The sequence below is a fragment of the Babylonia areolata genome, chromosome 3 (genome assembly GCF_041734735.1).
Source record: "Babylonia areolata isolate BAREFJ2019XMU chromosome 3, ASM4173473v1, whole genome shotgun sequence".
Classification (NCBI taxonomy): Eukaryota; Metazoa; Mollusca; class Gastropoda; order Neogastropoda; family Buccinidae; genus Babylonia; species Babylonia areolata.
The window spans coordinates 53,931,070-53,951,069 of NC_134878.1; the positions used below are offsets into that span (position 1 = coordinate 53,931,070).

The following is a 20,000-nucleotide window of genomic DNA, read 5'->3' on the forward strand; positions in this document are numbered from 1 at the left end:
CTGATTACACACACATGCGCTCGCACACGCACACAGACTCACACAAACACATACACTCAGAAGAAACATACGCTTATGCATTCACACACACGCACATACACACACACACACACACTCACACACACGCACACACAACTGATCACACGCACAAACGCATAACACCACATGCACACACATACAAACCCTACTTATACACACAGAGATAGAGAGAGAGAGCGAGACTGAGACAGAGAGAGAGACATACAGACAGCGAGACAGAGAGAGAGAGAGAGAGAGAGAGAGAGATGACTCATAGCATCCTATACACGCACAATCAAAGACATTCAGTCACACAGGTACATGCTGTTAGAGAAAGGATTGGAAGGGGGTTATAGCTGAAGACAGGCGAAAGGGACGGGGCGGGAAGGGGGGTGGGGGAGGTGGGAGTAGTGTGAGAGTATTGGGGTAGTGAGGCTATTGAAAGTAAAACTTCTTTATTTTCCTTCACTAATTGCAAATTAAACCTTCTGAAATCACTATTAAAAAGGTATGGGTCGTGCATGACCCACACGAGCTTTCGAGGGGTGACCACGTTTTTTCCTCTTTGAAAAGCATGGGTCATACACGACCCACACAAGCGTCCGTGTGTAGTTAAAACGCCACCTTTAATTACTCATTAACTAATTAATGATTTTTTTTTTCTCACTTTTTGGCAGAAGTTGGCCTTTTAGGTGTAGGAAGCATTAAAGAAATTTCGTAGAAAAATATTAAGAATTGGCTGAGATATTTGCGTTTTTGTACCCTTCTGGTTCGTGTACGACCCACGATAGCCAGCGAAGGTTAAAGCGCGACGAGTTTACCGGCTCTTTCAGATTTTTGTTTTCTCTTACAGGTGGTGTTTTAGGACAATCTCCCCACTTGTTTTTTTAACACCAGTTCGCGTGTGTCACGCAGAGGGCACACGTCGCGTGGAGCAGATGACGGGGCGGACAGTGGCCAGCTAACAGGTGGACCTGGTCAACAAGGCGGCCATCCAGGAGGTCTTTGACAAGGTCAGTCTGTGTGTCGTGGCGTGGCGTGGCGTGGAGTTTTTGAATGTTTGTGCACATGACTTCCACGATGTCCGGTGTGAATCTGTCAGATCAGTCATGTCGCACAGCCCATGGAGAGAACTTTCTGATCAAAGATGAAGCGATTAAAAAAAAATTGACCCCCCAAAACAACAACAACCAACAACAACAACAGAAAAACACCACCATGTAATATACACGAATCTATACACCTATATACGTCCGTGCGTATATAATGTTCAGAATTCAAGGGCCACCAACAGGATGGTTTCGGTAGTCGGGGTGGTGCCCCATAGTTGGAAGAAGGTGTGAGGTTGAGAGAAGCTGCCGGGCGACATGATTTGTATTGATTGTATTGAATTGTATTACTCTCTTTTATTTATTTTATTTTTTGTTTTGTTTTTGTTTTGTCACAACAGATTTCTCTGTGTGAAATTCGGGCTGCTCTCACCAGGGAGAGCGCGTCGCTACACTGAGAGCGCCACACCCCTTTTTTTTCTGCCTGCAGTTTTATTTGTTTTCCAATGGTGACTCATGGACAGGGAGAGAGAAGGCGAGAGTAAGGTTGAATCCAGTAGGAGCTGACTGGAACGTTCCCACACAATAGACAAATTGCACTGTTAACGACAAAAATCAAAACTGGCAAAAAACAACAAAAACAAAAAACACACACACACACACAGAGAAAGAGAACGGATCTCATTAAACCCAGGACCGTGCAGTATTAAACAATCAACAATGGGGATGATGTTCTCATAAGACGAGCACACACGACTTTAGTGACGTTCAGCATTCCGCGCCACAACTTGCAGTGCAGACAAAGACACGGTGACAAGAGACATCGAGTCAACCCAGAGGCAGATTCTGTCATGTAGGAACCAACCCAGCAATGTTTTGATCTCAGGTTTTGTTATACAGTATGTACATGATGGTGTGAGTGGATGAACCCGAAGCCAACGCATGATAGCGGTGGATGTGTGTGTGTTCAATTTCATTTTATGTCTATCCACATTAAGTGATATTAGATGCGTGCTTGCTTATGTTCGTGTGTGTGTGTGTGTGTGTGTGTGTATGTATGTATCTGTGTGGACTGTCCTGTGCAGCACAAGATCTACTGCGTGATGCATATGGCCAGTCTGAAGGCTGTGGGCGAGTCGTGCAAGAGGCCCTTCTTCTGCTACAAGGCCAACCTCTTCAGCGCCATCAACCTGATCGAGGTAAGACTGGACTCGTGCTTGTAGGTCCCCGTGGCTTCCAGTCCTGTGGTGTGAGCCAACTGACGGGAGACTGTAGTTTGAGGAACGTGGTATTGTATTGTATTGGGGGTTAGGGGGTGCACGGGAGGGGTAGTACCTCTAGAGGGGGGGGCTTGTCACGCTCTTCTGGGAGTGGTTCATCCTCTATTGGTCCCCACCGGCACCAGCTCTCACCGATGGGTCTCTTTGTATTGCTCTCTTTGTCACAACAGATTTCTCTATGTGTAATTCGGGTGGCTCTCCCCAGGGAGAGTGCGTCTCTTCACTAAGAGCGCCACCCTTTTGTGTGTGTGTTTTTTTGTGTTTGTTTTTTCTTCCGGCAATTTTGTTTTCCTATCGAAGTGGATTTTTTTAAAACATTATTTTATCAGGGTCAACCCTTCTGTTGCCGTGGTTTCTTTTACGTGCGCTAAGTGCATGCTGCACACGGGACCTGGGTTTAACGTCTCAGCGTCAAGACCACCACCCACGGTCCAGTGGAGGGGGAGAAAATACTGGCGACTATGGATTTAGAACCAGTGCGCTCGAGATTCTCTCGCTTTCTAGGCGGACTGCGTTACCTCTAGGCCAACACTCCGCTTCCCGAAGGAGACGCTTAGTCAGTCTGGTTCCACGACTAAACGGTATTATCGTCAGTTTTTGGCTTAGAGGGTGCTGCTCTGATGTTTTTAATTAGATCAGGCACCACAGAAAACTAAGTCGGACTCCGCAGCAGTGCAGAGTCTCTCCCTGTGTGTGGCCATGTGGTGACCAAGCACAGACAGTTGCGTATGGATTGCCGGTGGTGACTGGACGGGAACAAGACCGAGTATGGCTGTGTATGGAGCCTTGGGGACCAGAGGCATGAAGGCCATGCAATGAAAACGATGAAGATGGATAAGAAGGAAAAAAACAACAAAAAACAAAAACAAAAACACACACTCAAATACCTGAGAATATGCAAATATACAAAAATTGGCCTCAGTGTGATGCTTTATCATATAATGAAACGAACGCAAATTGTGTGCCTTTTATTCTTTCTAAGTTTCACAAACCGCTTTGCGCCCTAAAGGCCAAGTGTTTGGTGCTGGGGTCTAGAAGCTGTGAAGGTTTGTTTTTGAAGGAGTGTGGACCCAGCCAGCGCCGGGCAGTGATCACTGATCTGTGTAAACAGGATCTGAATTATTTCGTCCACCTTTGGGACAAGACGACGTGACTCCAACGACACGCTCGTTGCGCTCGTGTCGAGCCTAAGGTGACGACGAAGTGCGCGAATGCGGCTTAAATATCACTGTCGTGTACTACGTTGGGGGTATTCTCTGTGTATGTATGTATGTATCAGTATATATATTTATTTATGTGTGTGTGTGTGTGTAGCCTACACACACACACACACACACACCGCACACACACACACACACATATATATATATATACATATATACATACATATATATACACACACATATATACATACATGATGATGATCATGCATACATACATACATACATACATACATACCCACGCGCACACAGTATTGCAAGCGCGCACGCCGCGCGTGCACACTCACACTGGCACGCACGCACACACATTCTCTCGCCCCCTCCCTCCCTCCCTTTCTCTCTCTCCCTCTCTGGTCCTTGTTAAGTCTGCCAACATATTTCTAAGACCACAAATATTTAAAATGAAACACCTGTATGTGTTTTAGTGCGGCTGCTATTAGGTTACACACCCGTGCGTGCCTGCATGCTGTGAGGGTGCGCTATTGTGTGTGTGTATGGATTTCCCCCCACTGTACTTTGTCTATTCTTTTTTTTTTGGTATTCTTTGACTTTTCTGAGAATTTCCGATTTTCCTAGATGTAGGCCGCTCGTTGGTGTTGCGTTACCAGCAAGTCTGTCAGCTCGCTCATTTCCCTTAACACCTGCATGTCCCGGGCAGTATGACCATGTGAGTTTTTTAATCTGAAAGTTGCGCATTGCCTTATGCCACTCTGGGCTTCCCATTCCGTTTTCAATTTTCTGTATGAGGTTCATTGAGTCGGTTAGAATCATGGCATGTTGGTTTCCGGGCGTATGGATGGACGATAGCCACTGGAGGGCATGTGTCGCAGCTTCAACTTCCATCGTTAGGCTGGAGGTTGTGACTTTGTAGGCAGCATTCTCTTCCCAAATTGTTTTTCCATTTTGTTTCGCAGTGAATCCCCAACCAGACTGGTCTTTGGTGACTGAGCCATCTGTGTATATGATGATGTCCTCTTCTTTACTGTTTTCTTCTATGAGTAGCTTCACTTCCGCATCTGTTTTGCCCTCTGGCCATTCCCGACAATGTCTTCCTAGAGTGGGTGAAATGACTGTGTTGAATAGATGGTTGAGGTTTTTGGGGTTTTTCTCCCATTCTTTTGTTTCTTTCATCACACCATCGATCGCCTCAAAGAAATAAAAGCAGAGAGAGGGAGCGGCCGAAAGTCTAACATGAAAGGTAGAGCACGATGCTTTGCAAATCAAACAAATATCGGCATCATTTCCAAACCAACATTGCGCAAATTTCTTCAAAACGGAACAGAGTCTCTGTGGGCCTTTCCAAATACAATAGACTGAGCAACACACTAGACGCCACGTTCTTGGCATCAGAGATCTTTTCCCATCCCTCTTGGCAGCCTCTGTGCGTGTGCGTGTGTGGATGTGTGTGTTTGTGTGGGTCTGTGTTTTTGAGTGCGTTTGTGAATGCGCGAGAGTGTAAGTGTACACAAGTGTCAGGAGAGATCTGTGTACGGGTGTGTGTGTGTATATATATATATATATATATATATATATATATATATATATATATATATCTTTGTATATATGTGTGGGGGTTGGGGGTGGGAGATATGGGCGTATATGTGTGTGCTTGTACAAGTAAGTGTTCATCTCTGTGAGTGTGTGTTTGCGTGCGTGTGTGTGTGTGTGTGTGTGTGTGCCGTGGAAGCTGCGATACGTAGGCTAGAAATGAGTGTGTGGAGGAGGGGGTTGGAGGAGGTGCAAGGTAATGTGTGTGTGTGTGTGTGTGTGTGTTGGAGCTCATGTACGTTTATATGTATTTGACTGTACTTTCATATCTGTGAAACTGCATGTTTGGTGCATTTCTGTTATGCATGTGTGGGTGTATGTGTGAATGTGTGTCGTCATATTTTACATTCATTCGCTTAATTATCACCATTGTTGTCTTATTTATTTATTTATTTATTTTTTATTATTATCATTTTATTAGTATTACTATTATTATTACTACTACCTTTTTCTATATTATAATTATTATTTATTTATTTATTTATTTATGTAAGCTTATCTATTATTTATTCCCCCCCCCCCCCCCCCCCCTTTTTTTTTTTTTTTTTTTTTTTTTTTTTTTTCTTTTTTTTTCTCAAGGCCTGACTAAGCGCGTTGGGTTACGCTGCTGGTCAGGCATCTGCTTGGCAGATGTGGTGTAGCGTATATGGTTTGTCCGAGCGCAGTGACGCCTCCTTGAGCAACTGAAACTGAAACTGAAACTTTGTCTATTCCCCGCACAAGCAGTCTCTCAGAAGCACACACGACATGCAATACATCGTAAGGGCACAGCAGCCCAGACACTTCGCTCAAGTCCCTTTTCCGTACAACCGCTTCCTCGTATTCTTAGGCACGTGACATCTTTTAACCCAATTGACACAGATCTATCTGATCACCCAAATCGAGCCAAACACCACCGTGACCGTCTTGTCCTGTGTGTGTCCAGGTGATGGCAGACAACAACGTGTACAATCTCATCTTCTCCAGTTCCGCTACGGTGTACGGGCCCCCGAAGGTTCTGCCGCTGGTGGAGACCCTGGAGACTGGGGGCTGCACCAGTCCATATGGGCGCACCAAGTTCTTCATCGAGAACATCTTCAGGGACGTGTGCACTGTGGACCCGGTACGTTCGTACTTGGTGGTGGCGGTGGTAGATTGCGATTCGTGTTATTTATTCATTTATTTATTCATTTTATTTATCGCAGGTTATGCAGAGAGATAGTGATGGTTGTGGTCAAGGTGGTGTAAGATGCGGTTACTGCGACTCTGTGTGTGTGTGTGTGTGTGTGTGTGTGTGTGTGCGCGTGTGTGTGTGTGAAGAGGATGAAAGCACTCTCTTCTGAATGATGCATCCTGCAGGTATCGCTAACCGAACGCGTGTGCCTTGACTTGTGTCCAACAGAAGTGGAACATGATCTTCCTGCGCTACTTCAACCCCGTGGGGGCGCACGAGTCTGGCATCGTGGGGGAGGAACCCATGGGGGTGCCCTACAACATCATGCCCTTCGTGGCGCAGGTGGCTGTGGGCCGCAGGAAGGAGGTGGAGGTGTTCGGCAACGACTTCGACACACCTGACGGCACAGGTGAGAGAGACTTTGATTCCTGACGGCACTGGTAAGACTTTGACACACCTGACGACACAGGTAAGACTTTGACACACCTGACGTTACAGGTAATCTTTGACACACCTGACGGCACAGATGAGACTTTGACACACACCTGATGGTATAGGTGATCTTTGACAGACCTGACGGCACTGAAGAAACTTTGACACACCTGACGGTACAGGTGATCTTTGACACACACCTGACGGTACAGGTGAGACTTTGACACGCACCTGACGGTATAGGTGATCTTTAATACACCTGACGGCACTGGTGAGACTTTGACACACCTGACGGCACCGGTCAGACTTTGACACCTTACAGCACAGGCAAGACTTTGACACACCTGACAGCACAGGCAAGACTTTGACACACCTGACGGCGCTGATGAGACTTTGACACAACTGACGGCACTGGTGAGACTTTGACACACCTGACAGCACAGGCAAGACTTTGACACACATGACGGCACTGGTGAGACTGACACACATGACGGCACTGGTGAGACTTTGACACACCTGACGGCACTGGTGAGACTTTGACACACCTGACGGCACAGGCAAGACTTTGACACACTTGACGGCACTGGTGAGACTTTGACACACCTGACGGCACTGGTGAGACTTTGACACACCTGACAGCACAGGCAAGACTTTGACACACATGACTGACACACCTGACGGCACTGGTGAGACTTTGACACACCTGACAGCACAGGCAAGACTTTGACACACATGACAGCACTGGTGAGACTTTGACACACATGACGGCACTGGTGAGACTTTGACACACCTGACGGCACTGGTGAGACTTTGACACACCTGACAGCACAGGCAAGACTTTGACACACATCACGGCACTGGTGAGACTTTGACACACCTGACAGCACAGGCAAGACTTTGACACACATGACGGCACTGGTGAGACTTTGACACACCTGACAGCACAGGCAGGACTTTGACACACCTGACAGCACAGGCAGGACTTTGACACACCTGACAGCACAGGCAAGACTTTGACACACCTGACAGCACAGGCAGGACTTTCGACACACCTGACGGCACTGGTGAGAGGGCCTTCTGCCGTGTCGTGTCTCATGTTTTCAGGGGGAGGGGGTAAAGCTACACAAGGCAATGTCGTGTGAAGTTTTGGTTCTGTTACTTTTAATCTTGTAACGTTAATGACCGGGGATAATTCTTCTTTTGTATTTCTGACGTTACCGGCAGTACTGTGCCGCAGCTGAAGCCACGGTGTATCATTTCACCTGAATGACTTGCACGTCACAGAGTTTGTTTCTCAAGGAGGCTTCACTGCGTTCGGACAAATCCATGTACACCACGCTACACCACATCTGCTAGGCTGATGCCTGACCAGCAGCATAACCCAACGCGCTTAGTCAGGCCTTGAGTGCATGCATATATATATTTGTAGTACCTATCAGAGTGGATTTATTCTGCAGAATTTTGCCAGAGGACAACACTCTCGTTGCCATGGGTTCTTTTTATCGTCTCACCCGAACGACTAGACGCTCAGTTCGATTTTCCAGTCAAACTTGGGAGAAAGGGCGAGAGTGGGATTCAAACCCTGACCCTCAGGGAGTTAGGCGCCTAATTTATACCAAGTCTGGTAATAACGATGTTGGTGCCACGATTCGTATCTTTTTGTCAGGGCTGTTGGGTTATTTGAGTTTTACGACAAAAGCCTTTAGGGTCAAGTTAGAAGCTCGGCTCTTGGTCTTGCCGCTGTTTGTTCGTCCATTCTGGTCATACCTCGAGTGGTGGTCTGGATACTAGTCATTTGGAAGAGACGATAAAACGAGGTCATGTATGCAGCATCCACTTAGCGCGCGTAAAAGAACCCATGGCGACAAAAGGGTTCTCCCTGGCAGAATTCTGTAGAAAAATCCACTCCGATAGGAAAACAAATCCAACTGCAGTCAGGAAAAGAGGGTGGCACTCTCAGTGCAGCGACGCGCTCACCCTGGGGAGAGCAGCCCAAATTTCACACAGAGAAATCTGTTGTGACGAAAAGAGTAATAGAACTTGCAATATACTGACACAACACCATACAACACCTCACACGAGAGTGTTTGTAATATGCATTTATTCATAACTCTTTTCTTCTCATTGAATAATGTACATGATATTGAAATAGGTCAAATTTCTTTGTACAACACACTCTGTAGAAATCTCATATGCACACTTTCATTGCAGTCTCCACATCCAGCAGAAAATAACAGACGTGAAGTAGTATTATGCTTCTCTTCCCCAGCTTGTAAATTCACTGTTGGTTGTTGATCTTATCACAGGAGAATGGGTTTACCCTTACACGCCGAATAATACTCCCACATCAAAGTGGTATGTGCATAAAATCAGCAAATGAAATGAGTTTAAAATCTTAAAATAGCAAATGAGTTAAAATCACTAAAACTGCAGAGTTCAGTTTGACGGAATCAGCCTGCTCCTTAATCCATCATTCACCCTCCCTTTCCCTACTACCCCAATTTTGCCGTTGTCCCAGAACCTGTACATGAACGTGGAACTTTGTTTTTTCTGTGATGTCGCAGGAGTTCGCGATTACGTGCACGTGGTTGACCTCGCCAAAGGCCATCTGGCGGCCATGAAAAAGATCGACGAGAACAGCGGCGAGCAGGTATGTTGAATGCGACACGTTGATGGTCATACCACACTGTGTGCGTGTGTCGCATAAACATCTCTCTTTAAACACGCACATGCTCTCGCATTGAGAGATCTGTGTGCAATTTACATGCGACATGCGAGTGCCCTGGTGCACTTCACCGTAAGTTTCTGTGTCTTGTCAAATTTACTTCTTTTCTTTTTTTAAACCTGAGTTTTATTGTTATATAATGTACCTGTAATAAGCAATGCAGATATGTCCATCGATATTGGCATAAAGAATAATTTTAACCCAGTCACAGCTAGTCAAGATTATACATTAAAGAACCGGTGTAAAAAAAAAAAAGTACATGTATTGCCAAAATTTTAATATTCACGTTTTGGAAAAAAAAAAAGAATTACTCAGACCATTGACATTCTCTTTGACTGGTGTTGATCAAATAAATAAGTCGCTTGTAAGAAGAGTTAAACTTGTGTGTGTGTGTGTGTGTGTGTGTGTGTTGACAGCCCAAGATTTACAATCTGGGAACTGGGAAGGGAATATCGGTCCTGGAGATCATCAACGCCTTTGAGAAACACACGGGACAGAAGGTAAGAATGTGCGTGCATTCGTGTACACGAAACTGAACAAAAGGCAGTATGCATTTTGTATTCGCCAAGGTGGATGGAGTACAACTGGTAAATGATGTGATTGTGATCCGATTTCGTAATGCGAGATGTGCACAATTCTAAAGGGCTCTTATCATAATGGATAAAGGTACAGTGCACAGTCGAGTTTTTTGATGGGATCTTACAAAGGATGCGGGTAGAGCCGAGCTTTATTCTTTTGAGCAGCTTGTATAATAAAGGATGTAGGTACAACTGATAACTTTACTATTGGGCTCTTATCATAAAGGACACAGGCAGAGCCCAGACTGATTCTATCGAGCTCTTAAAAATTTTGTAGGTACAGCCGAGCACTATTCTGTTGGGTTCTTATGCATAGAGGATACAGGGTGGAGGCGTGTGCTATTCTGTCGGGCTTTTGTCATAGAGGGTTGAGATATGTGCTATTCTATCGGGCTTTTGTCATAGAGGACACTGGTAGAGGTGTGTGCTATTCTATCGGGCTTTTGTCATAGAGGACACAGGTAGAGGTGTGTGCTATTCTATCGGGCTTTTGTCATAAAGAACATAGAGGCGTGTGCTATTCTATCGGGCTTTTGTCATAAAGGACACAGGTAGAGGCGTGTGCTATTCTATCGGGCTTTTGTCATAAAGGACACAGGTAGAGGCGTGTGCTGTTCTATCGGGCTTTTGTCATACAGAACACAGGTAGAGGCGTGTGCTATTCTATCGGGCTTTTGTCATAAAGAACATTGAGGCGTGTGCTATTCTATTGGGCTTTTGTCATAAAGGACACAGGATAGAGCTAAACACTGTCTATTGGGCTTTTAGAAAGGACACAGGCAGAGCCAAGCACCATTCTATTGGGCTTCTATCACAGAGGATAGAGGGGTGCGCTATTCTATAGGAACCCAATCGTAGAGAATGATGGGTAGAGGTGTGCACCATTTTTCTACGGGGCTCCAGTCAAAGGTGGAACATTTCCAGAAAGGCCCCAATCAGAGAAGGTGGGGTTGAGCCTCTGTTGTCCTGCAGGGCCCGCAATCCATGTGGGAGTGAAGCAGAGCCGTGCACTATTTTTACCAGGGCCGAGGGCTTGACTGAGGAACAAGGTCAAGTTGCCCGAGGATCGTGCATGTCGCTCAGCTGATACTCCCCCCGCACCCCCACCCCCCACCCCAACAGTGCTGGCCGCCAAGAGTTATAAGGATAACAGTTCTTAGTCAAGGTCCATACAGGTTTCTAATGACAGACGAGAAGCCCCCGCCCCCCGCCCTTCAGTTCTAATCATCGCATCGAGGAACCCGTGTGGAAGGCACGTTAGATTTTTTGTTTTTTTATAATCTCGGTGAAACATTTACATTCCTGTCGGGCTCTGCTCATCATAGTCGAACACGATGTATCGTTCCTTTCACTTTTGGAGATCACAGTACAGTTAGGCATCGGGGCCCGCCACACTCACGAGATGGTTTCTTCTCCCCAGATTCCCTACAAGATCGTGGGGCGCCGAGAGGGAGATGTGGACACAATGATTGCCGATGCCTCCAAAGCGGGCAGAGAACTGGGATGGAAGACGGAGAGAGGGCTCAAAGAAATGTGTAAGTGATTGTGTGTGTATGTGTGTGTGTGTGTGTGTGTGGAAAAGAGCATTAAAAACGCGTGACTGAGCATTAGGCAGATGCGTAAAAAAGGGGAAAATGCAAAGGTGTTTTTAAATAGCGTTTGCAGAAAACTATATGCGATAACAGATCGAGGGATAGTGAACGAGGCTTCGAGCATTCATTTTAAGTGATGAAGACGCCTCGTGAAGCACCAGAAACAGTGCAATTAATTGTTTTTTTCTCGAGGAGGCGTCACTGTGTTCGGACAAATCCATATACGCTACACATGTTGGCAGATGCCTGACCAGTAGTTTCAGTTTCAGTTTCAGTAGCTCAAGGAGGCGTCACTGAGTTCGGACAAATCCATATACGCTACACCACATCTGCCAAAAAAAATTCCCAAGCGGGGAATTGAACCCCGGCCGTCGCGGTGAGAGCGCGAAATCCTAACCACTAGACCACTGACCAGTAGCATACCCCAACGCTGGCAAGACCTTGACGGCATGCATTTATATCTGTCTTCCTATCGGGGTGGATTCCTTATCCACAATTTTGCCAGAGGACGACCTTGTCATAGGGTATTTTTTCAGAGCGCGCTTCAGATATTACCTCGGTTTATCGTCTCATCTGAATGACTCGATGCTCAGTTTGACAAGAATCAAACTTGAAAGGGGTAGACCGAGATTCGGACACTGATAGGCCAATAGACGTCTTAACCATTCTGCCACCTTCCTCTTTACGTGATGAGGGGGCTACACATGTAAAACAATATCGGTACATCAGTATACACCATGCCGACCAGTGCTGTTTCAGGTCTCGCGCTGTGGAACTTCCAGTCCAAAAACCCGTATGGATATCAAGGAAAACCGGACAACGAATGAAGGGCAACAACTCCTACACAACTGAAGACAGAGAACTCACTGCTGCTCCCATCGTGCGCACGTTAAAAACCGTCAGTTCCGCTGGCATACTGCTTTTATTTCCTGTGCAAATTGTGGACGTTTTCCTTGTCATATGGATATGCTTTGAAGCATCGTGGTTGTCTTTTTTGCCTTCAAGATGCCGAGTAAATGGTAGACCAATCACACTGCGTGTGTTGCCCATAGTCTAACATTGAATATTAATATACAGGTCTTTGCGAACACTCCAGCAACAGTTAGTTGCAATTGCGTATGAACCACATCGCCAATGGTCCTTATTTAGGCTATTTTTTGTTTTAAAATTGGGTACACCAATGCTATAATAACCTGGGATTTACAATGGTTTACAAGATAATCGGTTGCATAAGTTCAGAATTTGAACTATTTAACAGTGGCAGCTGCACAGTTTAGATATGTTTATGGACGAGAAGGCTTCACACGAAGTACATGCATTTTACTTGTTCGCCATACTTCAAAGCCATCTACACACAAGTTTTCATGCGCATGACAAAGTTGCACTGCAACTTATCTTGTGCAACACCTACATGCTGATTTTATGTACATGACTAGTTTGACTCCATGGGGTAATATGTCTGTACAAGCGACTTTGTGTTTAGTCATATTTAATATTCCTGTGTCTGTCTGTGTGCAACAAGGCTGACACATTCTTGCGTCAGAATTAATGCTAATCGCTTTTGCATGTATGTTTTTCTCATCTGAACACCCCCCCCCCCCCCCCTCCTTTTCTGAAAAAAAAAGATCTTTACCCGATTGTAAAACAAAAACGCACGCACGTCTACATCTACTGACTTCAGCTTGTTCAGAAGCCAGTGCTGTTGTCCAGATGATGGCACAATGTTTTTAGATGCTGGCACAGTGATGCTTTCATAGCTCATCGTGGCTTGGGATTCTGTGAGTTGCGATCTGGATCGTTCCCTGTCAACAACAGAAACATGTTAGCATTATGTTTCTGTCGACTGAAGGAAAAAATTGACAAACCGAAAGGAAAAACTGGTAAGCAACATCTGACTGGAATCCTCACGAGAGGTGGGAGGGGCGTCAATGGTTCTCAACTGGCAGCTTCGTACTACACACAGTTCCACTCATACTTGAACAAGGTACTGACAATGACAAGCCACCCAGCCCAACCCCACACACCCACGCCCGCAAAGAGAAGGGCAGCAGCAGACTCACTGGTAAAGCACAGTGTCCTGTTTGATCTGCAGGCGTTTGGTTTCGTCGATGGGGTAGAACCAGAGACAGATGAGGGCGACGAGTAGGCAGACCACTGGGCCAGGGGTCAGCAGTAAACGCAGCGTCCTTCCCACCTCCTCCGACTGCTCACACTTACCCGTCTCGTAGCCACCCACCCTGAAAACAAAGTCTTCCATCTTGTAGCCACCCACCCTGAAAACATAAAGCCTCTCCACCCTGAAAACATGTACCCTCCCCATCTTGTAGCATCTCCACCCTGAAAACATGTACCCTCTCTAACTTGTAGCCACCCACCCTGAAAACATGTACCCTCTCTAACTTGTAGCCACCCACCCTGAAAACATGTACCCTCCCCATCTTGTAGCATCTCCACCCTGAAAACATGCAGCCTCCCTCCCTGAAAACATCTAGCCTCCCACCCTGAAAACATGCAGCCTCCCCACCTGAAAACATCTAGCCTCCCACCCTGAAAACATGTAGCATTCCCACCCTGAAAACATGTAGCATCCCTCCCACCCTGAAAACATGCAGCATCCCCACCTGAAAACATCTAGCCTCCCACCCTGAAAACATGTAGCATCCCCACCCTGAAAACATGTAGCATCCCTCCCACCCTGAAAACATGTAGCATCCCCACCCTGAAAACATGCAGCCTCCCACCCTGAAAACATGTAGCATCCCCACCCTGAAAACATGTAGCATCCCTCCCACCCTGAAAACATGTAGCATCCCACGATGAAAACATGTAGCATTCCCACCCTGAAAACATGTAGCATCCCTCCCACCCTGAAAACATGCAGCCTCCCCACCTGAAAACATGCAGCCTCCCACCCTGAAAACATGTAGCCTCCCCACCCTGAAAACATGTAGCATCCCACCCTGAAAACATGCAGCCTCCCCACCCTGAAAACATGTAGCCTCCCACCCTGAAAACATGTAGCATCCCACCCTGAAAACATGTAGCATCCCTCCCACCCTGAAAACATGTAGCCTCCCCACAATGAAAACATGCAGCCTCCCCACCCTGAAAACATGTAGCCTCCCCACCCTGAAAACATGTGGCCTCCCACCCTCAAAACATGTAGCCTCCCCACCTGAAAACATGTAGCCTCCCACCCTGGAAACATGTAGCCTCCCCACCCTGAAAACATGTGGCCTCCCACGATGAAAACATGTAGCCTCCCCACCCTGAAAACATGTAGCCTCCCCACCTGAAAACATGTAGCCTCCCACCCTGAAAACATGCAGCCTCCCCACCCTGAAAACATGTAGCCTCCCCACCCTGATAAATGTGCTGCATCCCCACCCTGAAACCGAAAAACCTACCCCCCACCCTGAAAACATGTAGCGCCCCCCCGAAAATATGCAGCCTCACACCCTGAAGATAAACAATAAGTTTGCCTCTTTCCCCGAAAAAAAAAAAAAATTGCCGACTTTCCAAAAAGGAATGGGAAAATGTCTTGTGTTAATTTCCACCCCTGCCTCAAAACAAAAATAAAAAGAATAAAACGTTGTCAGGGCAATGATTTTAAGCCCCAAGTCCTAAACAAAGGACAGGAAAAACTGTTCTGAAGCAGCTTCCCACAATGAAACCACAGGACAATAAACGTGTCCTTTTGACTTCCCAGCTAAAAACATGGGATAATAAATGCCTGTTTTCAAGCCTCCTATGCTGGGAAACACGGAACAGCGTATGTCTTGTTCTCAGCCCTTCCTGAAGAGAGACTACACTGTGAAGACTTCACAGAACGAAGACATCATAAGGACAGATGTCGAAGTCAACAACAGACTACATTGTGAAGACTTCACAGAACGAAGACATCATAAGGACAGATGTCGAAGTCAACAACAGACTACACTGTGAAGACTTCACAGAACGAAGACACACGGACAGATGCCTAAGTCATACCAGAGCCATCGGAAAAAAACAAAAACCCGAAACGAACCCTCAACCAGTCTGATCATGAGAAGGAATACAAACGGGTGGACAGACAAAACAGACGGGTGAACAGACAAGACAAACGTGCAGACAAGCAGACGTACAGACAGGAGACTCACGCCAGGGCCATCTGGGAGAAGGCCAGGGCAAAGCCCACGGCCAGCTTGTTGAAGAAGACGTATAAGGCGTAGAAGATGGCGTCCTTCCTCATCTTCTTCTCCAGCATGAAGAGATCCAGCACGTCAGGCAGCACGGACCTGGACACACACAGGACCGACACCTGGTTCAGGCTTTCCGCCCCGCCCACCGCTACACACCACCTTGGGGCTGTGTTCACAGCTAGACTGGTATAGATGTGGGAAATATTTAACACACTGGTTACTCGCGCGCGTGCACACACACACATACGCATACACACTCTAATGATTTTTCAACACACTGGTTACCTACACACACACACACACACACTCTCTCTCTCTCACACACACACACTCTCTCTCTCTTACACACACACGCGCGCGCGCGCACACGTACACACACACACACACGCGCGCGCGCGCGCGCGTTCTCACACATGATTCAAGATTTAAACAACGTGTGGCACCTTTCAGGACAGAGGAGACTTCAGAAAACAGAATCCAAAACACAACGAGATTTATCAGAATGTGTGCATACTGGGAGTAAAATAACGTAACATTTTTTTATGCTCGAGATGAATGTCTTACGCAACATTACAATTCCTTAACAGTACCCGTTTGCCTACAGAAAACGAGTTACAAAACGAGAATTACAGTCTTTGGACATGAATACTTCATAGGAAGGCTAACACGCACGCACGCACGCACGCACGCTCGCGCGACGCCCCGCCGCCACCCCGTCATAACCCCCCCCCACACACACACCCACCCATCCACACAGAGTCCTACCATGGCAACAGCATGGCGACAGAGATGCCGAGACCTGCACAGACGATGACGGCCATGAAAGCGGGCACGTTGTCCTCTGGCAGGTACATCAGCGACGTGTTGGTGGGCACCAGCAGCTGCACAACTGACACTGGCATCATGCACCATCATCACCCCGTGCGTGCGTCTGGTATCACGCGTGTAAAGAGACTTTAACTACTACTACTGCTACAACTACTACTACTACTACTTATGATTGATTTTTTATATGGATACTTAAATAGTGCCTATCCTCGGTAGGAGACCAAGTTCTAAGGATAACGTGTGTAAACAGACCTTGAGTACTGTATTGTATTGTATTACTCATCTTTGTCACAACAGATTTCTCTTTATGAAATTCGGGCTACTCTCCCCAAGGAGAGCGTGTCGCTACACTGAGAGCACCACCCCTTTTTCCTGCATGCATTAAAAAAAATTTGTTTTCCTGTCGAAGTGGATTTTTTCTATATAATTTTGCCAGGGACAATCCTTTTGTTGCCGTGGGTTCTTTGACGTGCGCTACGTGCATGTTGCACACGGGACCTTGGTTTATCGTCTCATCCGAATGACTAGCGTCCAGACCATGTACAAGAGATGCACTCACCAATAAAACTATGACAAACATGGAAAACTTGTCGCCCATTTTCCATAACCAACCGAACGCTGACATAGATTTCAGGATCTTAAACGTGCATATTTGATCTTCTGCGTGCGTATACACACGATGGGGAATCGGGCACTAGCAGGTCTGCTCATATGTTGACCTAGCAGATCGGAAAAATCACCTTTTATCCACCAGGCGCCTTTACCGAGATTCGAACCCAGGACCCTCAGATTGAAAGTCCAACGCCTTAACCACTCAGCTACTGCGCCTACTACTGGTATTTCTGCATTCCCAGGAGGACGCCACAGCGGCAAGAAACGATCATTGCAAGGTCAGATCTTTCTGAGGGCGGTAGCATTCTCCTTTTCTCTCATGGCCTGACTAAGCCTATGCTGCTGATCAGGCATCTGTTTAGATGTGGTGGTGTGTATTGTGTATGGATCTATGGTGTCTCCTGAGTAACTGAACTGAATTGATCTGCTACTGCTCATTTTACTACTACTACCACTGCTACTACTACTACTAGAGAGAGAGGATGGTACATGCACACACCAAAAAAAAAAATCAAAAAAAAAAAATCCGTGTTTGAAATCAATGTTCATGCAACAGGAAAAAGTGTCCACGCACTCACCATCAATCCAGCTGCGTAGGCCGTCTTTTTACCAAAACGTAGTACAACGAACTGCCACGCAGGCATGAAGACTATTGATACAGACTGCAACACACGATTGACGCAAACTGCTACACAAGATGAATGATGGGCAAATCCTAGCTTTACACACACAACAAAACAGCAACACAACACCAACACCAACACACCAACACACACACACACACACACACACACACACACACACGACGATACTTGCTAACGCTGGTGAACAAGTATCTATTTTACAAAAGAAAAAAATGTTCAGACCGGATATAAAGAAAAAAACTTCAATAAAAGAGCTCAGAAGACGATTTTAACCCCCATCCCGCTCCATCCCCCCCCCACCCCCCCACCCCCCCACACACACACACAAAAAAACCCAAAAAAAACCCAACCAAACAAACAAACAAAAAAACACAACAACAACAAACGAAAAAAAAAAAAAATCTACCATCTTCAATATTAGAACTCACAACGAACCGTTAACACTTTAATCTGACAACCCCCTAATCTAACTTAAAATGCAAATCAAATCAGTTCGTTTATCACGTGTAGGCTATCTGTCACACTGGAATGGACTGGGTGCTGTGTTGTTACGTGTTATCAACACAATCAAGAATTAAATAAATGGATTTTCGTTTCTCTCACCTTTACTTTACTTCTTTTTTTTTTCATATTTGTGCGTTCCAATAGAAGAACACAAGTTAACATTTCTGTTCGAATGCATCGTCATCAGTCCCGACGTGTGAGTGACCGCGGCGCGCGCGCGCGCACACACACACACACACACACACACACAGCGATTGACAGAACAAAGAAGAGAATGGAAGAGACTTGCACTTATACAATGGTAATAAGTGAACAGTGCAACATACAAACAGAACAATAAAGGAAATAGAAATTCACGGACAATGAACGCTTATGAACACTAATCAACAAAACCTGCCCTTTCATTTCAGACAAAAAGGAAACGAAACTTTAAATAAGCGATACAACAGCTCCCTGTTTTTTCCACAAGAGATGCACTCACCATTGAAACGATGAGAAACATGGAAAACTTGTCGCCCATTTTCAACGAATGTGTGCAGTATAGCAATATGTTTCCCTGGATAACCTGCAAAAACAAGTCAGTCCATGTCTGAAATCGCATTTCACAGAGACTGGGACAGAGTGGTTTTCTTCCCCAACACTGCTAATTATCGAAAGAGAAGGGTGTGGGGTGAAAGGTGAAGGGTGTGTGTGTGTGTGTGTGTGTGTGTGTGTGTCGGTGTGTGTGTGTGTGTGTGTGCGGGTGTCGTCTATGGTAAGAAAGACATATACCCAATATCGTTGCATGCTCTCTGCTGTTAAATGTACCAATAAGAAACATGTCCAAGACAGTGACAGACTCAATGTATACACAGCGATCAATAACTTAAGTGTTCTAGTTTATAAGTTTATACGTATTGACAGACATTTGACTAAGTACATAATGACGAAATTAGGAATTGGCGTCTCTTATGTTTTTACTCATCAGTATCGCTGACATCTACGTCCGCCTCCCTCTCTCTCTCTCTCTCTCCCTCTGTAGATGGGTTCGTCCATGATCATTTTCCAAATCACTCCGTCCTCTCTCATCCTCTCCCTGTCCCCCACCATCCATCCACAGAGACTTCCCCCTTCACTCCTACACTGCTCCAAGCATTTCTAAACTCGTCACCTTTCTATCAACACCCCCAAGTTTTCTACCGGTAAAGATAATAATTATGGTTATGGCGCTTGTCTGCCGACACCGTGTCCGTGAAGGTCTGGGTTCAATTCCCGCCCTCTGCCCTTTCTCCCAAGCTTGACAGGAAAATCAGACAAAGCGTCTAGTCGTTCGGATGAAACGATAAACCAAGGTCCTGTGTGTAGCACACACTTGGCGCACTGAAAAATGAACCGATGGCAACGAAAGTGTTGTCCTCTGATAAAATTCTGAAGAAGAAATCCACTCTGATAGGCACACACACCACACACCCACCCACACACCCACACACACATATATATATATATATATATGTCAAAGCGGGTCTGACTGGCGCGTTGGGTTATGCTGCTGTCAGGCATCTAGCAAGCAGATGTGGTGAACGCAGTGATGCCTCCTTGCGAAACTAAAACTGAAACTGAAACCCATCTTGTCATGCCGGCGTGCTCATCGGCATAC

The 20,000-nt window shown here is 46.1% G+C and overlaps 2 protein-coding genes and 1 pseudogene across 5 annotated transcripts in view; 2 read left to right on the forward strand and 1 right to left on the reverse strand.

Annotated features, from left to right (window-relative positions):
• The window catches only part of LOC143280378 (UDP-glucose 4-epimerase pseudogene), a 7,835-nt pseudogene extending 6,804 nt beyond the window's left edge, over positions 1-1,031 (forward strand). The window contains exon 3 of the transcript XR_013055012.1: positions 934-1,031. The product of XR_013055012.1 is annotated as a UDP-glucose 4-epimerase pseudogene (transcript). The remainder of the gene's footprint in view (positions 1-933) is intronic.
• A 1,112-nt stretch (positions 1,032-2,143) lies between these two features.
• LOC143280110 (UDP-glucose 4-epimerase-like) lies at positions 2,144-12,482 on the forward strand. Its single transcript, XM_076584658.1, has 7 exons — positions 2,144-2,266; positions 6,041-6,217; positions 6,497-6,677; positions 9,265-9,350; positions 9,842-9,925; positions 11,424-11,538; positions 12,355-12,482. Exons 1-7 carry the CDS (start codon positions 2,171-2,173, stop codon positions 12,420-12,422), a joined length of 807 nt encoding a protein of 268 aa, XP_076440773.1. The 5' UTR covers positions 2,144-2,170; the 3' UTR covers positions 12,423-12,482.
• The window catches only part of LOC143280109 (sodium-dependent lysophosphatidylcholine symporter 1-B-like), a 41,733-nt gene continuing 31,704 nt past the window's right edge, over positions 9,972-20,000 (reverse strand). For all 3 annotated transcript variants that reach the window (XM_076584655.1, XM_076584656.1, XM_076584654.1), the window contains 6 exons: positions 18,846-18,929; positions 17,795-17,878; positions 16,542-16,657; positions 15,735-15,872; positions 13,656-13,832; positions 9,972-13,397 (listed from right to left, as the gene is read on the reverse strand). In XM_076584655.1, coding sequence (XP_076440770.1) covers positions 13,085-13,397; positions 13,656-13,832; positions 15,735-15,872; positions 16,542-16,657; positions 17,795-17,878; positions 18,846-18,929 — 912 coding nt within the window. In that variant the 3' untranslated portion in view covers positions 9,972-13,084. The remainder of the gene's footprint in view (positions 13,398-13,655; positions 13,833-15,734; positions 15,873-16,541; positions 16,658-17,794; positions 17,879-18,845; positions 18,930-20,000) is intronic.